We start from the raw sequence: 2,080 nt of genomic DNA on the forward strand, positions 1-2,080 counted from the left end.
TTCTGACATTTCTGTCACTTTTCCAATGTAGTGGGTGTTTTGTTTTTTTACGTTTTTTTGTGTTTTTTCCAAAGTTTTTTGATATTTGAATGTGGATATTTTCAGCGACATCCCATTTTTTGTGTCAGAAAAAGGAAAACATGAACTGAAAACGAGTCAAACAAGGTTAACCCCTATAATTCAAGTTATTTTTTTAAACTCTCTTCCCATCAACATGCTGAAAATCAGCAACTTTTTCTTTAGTTTTTTCGACCTTTATGTCCCTTTTTTGACATTTTCAACACTAAGTAACACTAACTTATTAACCCTTGTGTTGTCATCCCATGAAAAAAAAACATGTTGGTCACATTAGTACTGTTTTTCCCGGCATTTTTGTCACTTTTTTCCAATGTTGTGGGTGTTTTTTGATATTTTAATGTGGACATTTTCAGCAAAAGCCGATATTTTGTGTCAAAAATAAATACTTAAAACGTTCAAACGAGGGCTAATCCAAAAGAAAAGGAGTCACAGGTCTTCAGGACTGGAGTGCGTCCCCATCTCCCTCGACTCCGCCCCCCCCCCCTCGGTGGCTCTTCATGTGTGCCTTCAGAACGTGGCTCTGCGTGAAGGCCCGGTCGCAGAGCTTGCACGGGTACGGTCTGTCCCCGTTGTGCGTCCTCATGTGGACGGTCAGGTACTCCTTGCGGGCGCACGCCTTGCCGCAGATGGCGCAGACAAACGGCTTGACGCCCGAGTGCGTCTTCTCGTGACATCTGAGCGTGGATATGCACTTGAAGGTCCGTCCGCACTCGGAGCACTCGTAGGGTCTCTCCCCCGTGTGGCTCCTCATGTGTCTCGCCAGGGCTCCCAGGGACGACAATCCCTTGCCGCATTCGCCGCACACCGTCTTCTCGCCGCCGTGCGTCCTCATGTGGGTGCGCAGCAAGGCGCCCGTGTGGAACGCCTTGGAGCACACGTCGCAGAGGTGGCTCCGGACTCGGTCCGCGTGGATCTTCGCGTGGTCTCTCAACTTCCCGGGGGTCAAAAAGCACCGGCCGCAATCCGGACAGCCGTAGCGCCGATCCCCGGCGTGAGCCATCTTGTGCAGCGACAGCGCCCGCAGGTTGTCGACGCCGTGGCCGCACACGTCGCAGCGGAACGCCTTCTCGCCCGTGTGCCTGGCGGCGTGCGCCCTCAGCAGGCAGGCGGACGCGAAGGACCGGCCGCACGCGTCGCACTTGTGTGGTTTCTCCTCCATGTGTTCGACGCGGTGCGCACTCAGGCTGTATTTCGACGCGTACGCCTTGCCGCAGACGTTGCACTTGTGCGGCCGCTGGCCCGTGTGCAGCGCGGCGTGCCGGCGGAAGCCGTGGGCGGAGAGGAAGGTCTTGCCGCAGACGCCGCAACTGTGCGTCTCCTGGTGACTCTGCAGGTGAGTCCTCAGCTCGTCCGAGGACTCGGAGCGCTGGCTGCAGACGCCGCAGAGCCGCTCGGGCTCGCCCACGTGGCTCACGGCGTGTTTCATGAGCATGCCGGTGGACGAGCGCAGGGCGTGGCAGACTCTGCACGACACGGGGGCGCCGCCGCCGCGGTAGTACGCCGGCCTCGGTTTCCTCTTCTTCTCCTTTTTGACGCCGAGTGCCTTCCTCCTCCCTCTGCTCTCGACAGGACAAAGACAAAGTTAAAGTAATAATAATAATAATAATAATAATAATAATCTACACAGCTCTATAAAGAAGGAAATATCTCTCCATTCCAGTTCTCCCGTTACAAACCTTGGCTCCGTCGGCTCCTTCCCGTCATGCTCGCCTGGTTCCCAGTCGCCATCACCATCACCACCGTCATCTTCATCACCACCATCATCATCATCACCATCATCATCACCATCATTGTCGTCCCGTTTGCTGGTGGTAGCAGTAGAAAGGACAGCGGTGGCGTCTTCTTCTTCTTCTTCTGTCCCGGGTTGCCGTCGTTCCTCGGTTTTCGGCGGTTTTTGGCGCCTCGACCTGCGGGGCGGACCATCTGCTTCCTCGCTCTCCACCCCCCCCCACACGATTGGTGTCGCTGAAGGCAGAAGATAGGCAGATCTGTTACAACCCCG

The 2,080-nt window shown here is 54.9% G+C and overlaps 1 protein-coding gene across 1 annotated transcript in view; it reads right to left on the minus strand.

Annotated features, from left to right (window-relative positions):
* Positions 1-486: 486 nt before the first annotated feature.
* The window catches only part of LOC117935155 (zinc finger protein 2-like), a 27,595-nt gene continuing 26,001 nt past the window's right edge, over positions 487-2,080 (minus strand). The window contains exons 5-6 of the mRNA XM_034857295.1: positions 1,755-1,788; positions 487-1,634 (exon numbers count right to left, since the gene is read on the minus strand). Coding sequence (XP_034713186.1) covers positions 515-1,634; positions 1,755-1,788 — 1,154 coding nt within the window. The 3' untranslated portion in view covers positions 487-514. The remainder of the gene's footprint in view (positions 1,635-1,754; positions 1,789-2,080) is intronic.

The sequence above is a fragment of the Etheostoma cragini genome, chromosome 19 (genome assembly GCF_013103735.1).
Source record: "Etheostoma cragini isolate CJK2018 chromosome 19, CSU_Ecrag_1.0, whole genome shotgun sequence".
Taxonomy (NCBI): Eukaryota; Metazoa; Chordata; class Actinopteri; order Perciformes; family Percidae; genus Etheostoma; species Etheostoma cragini.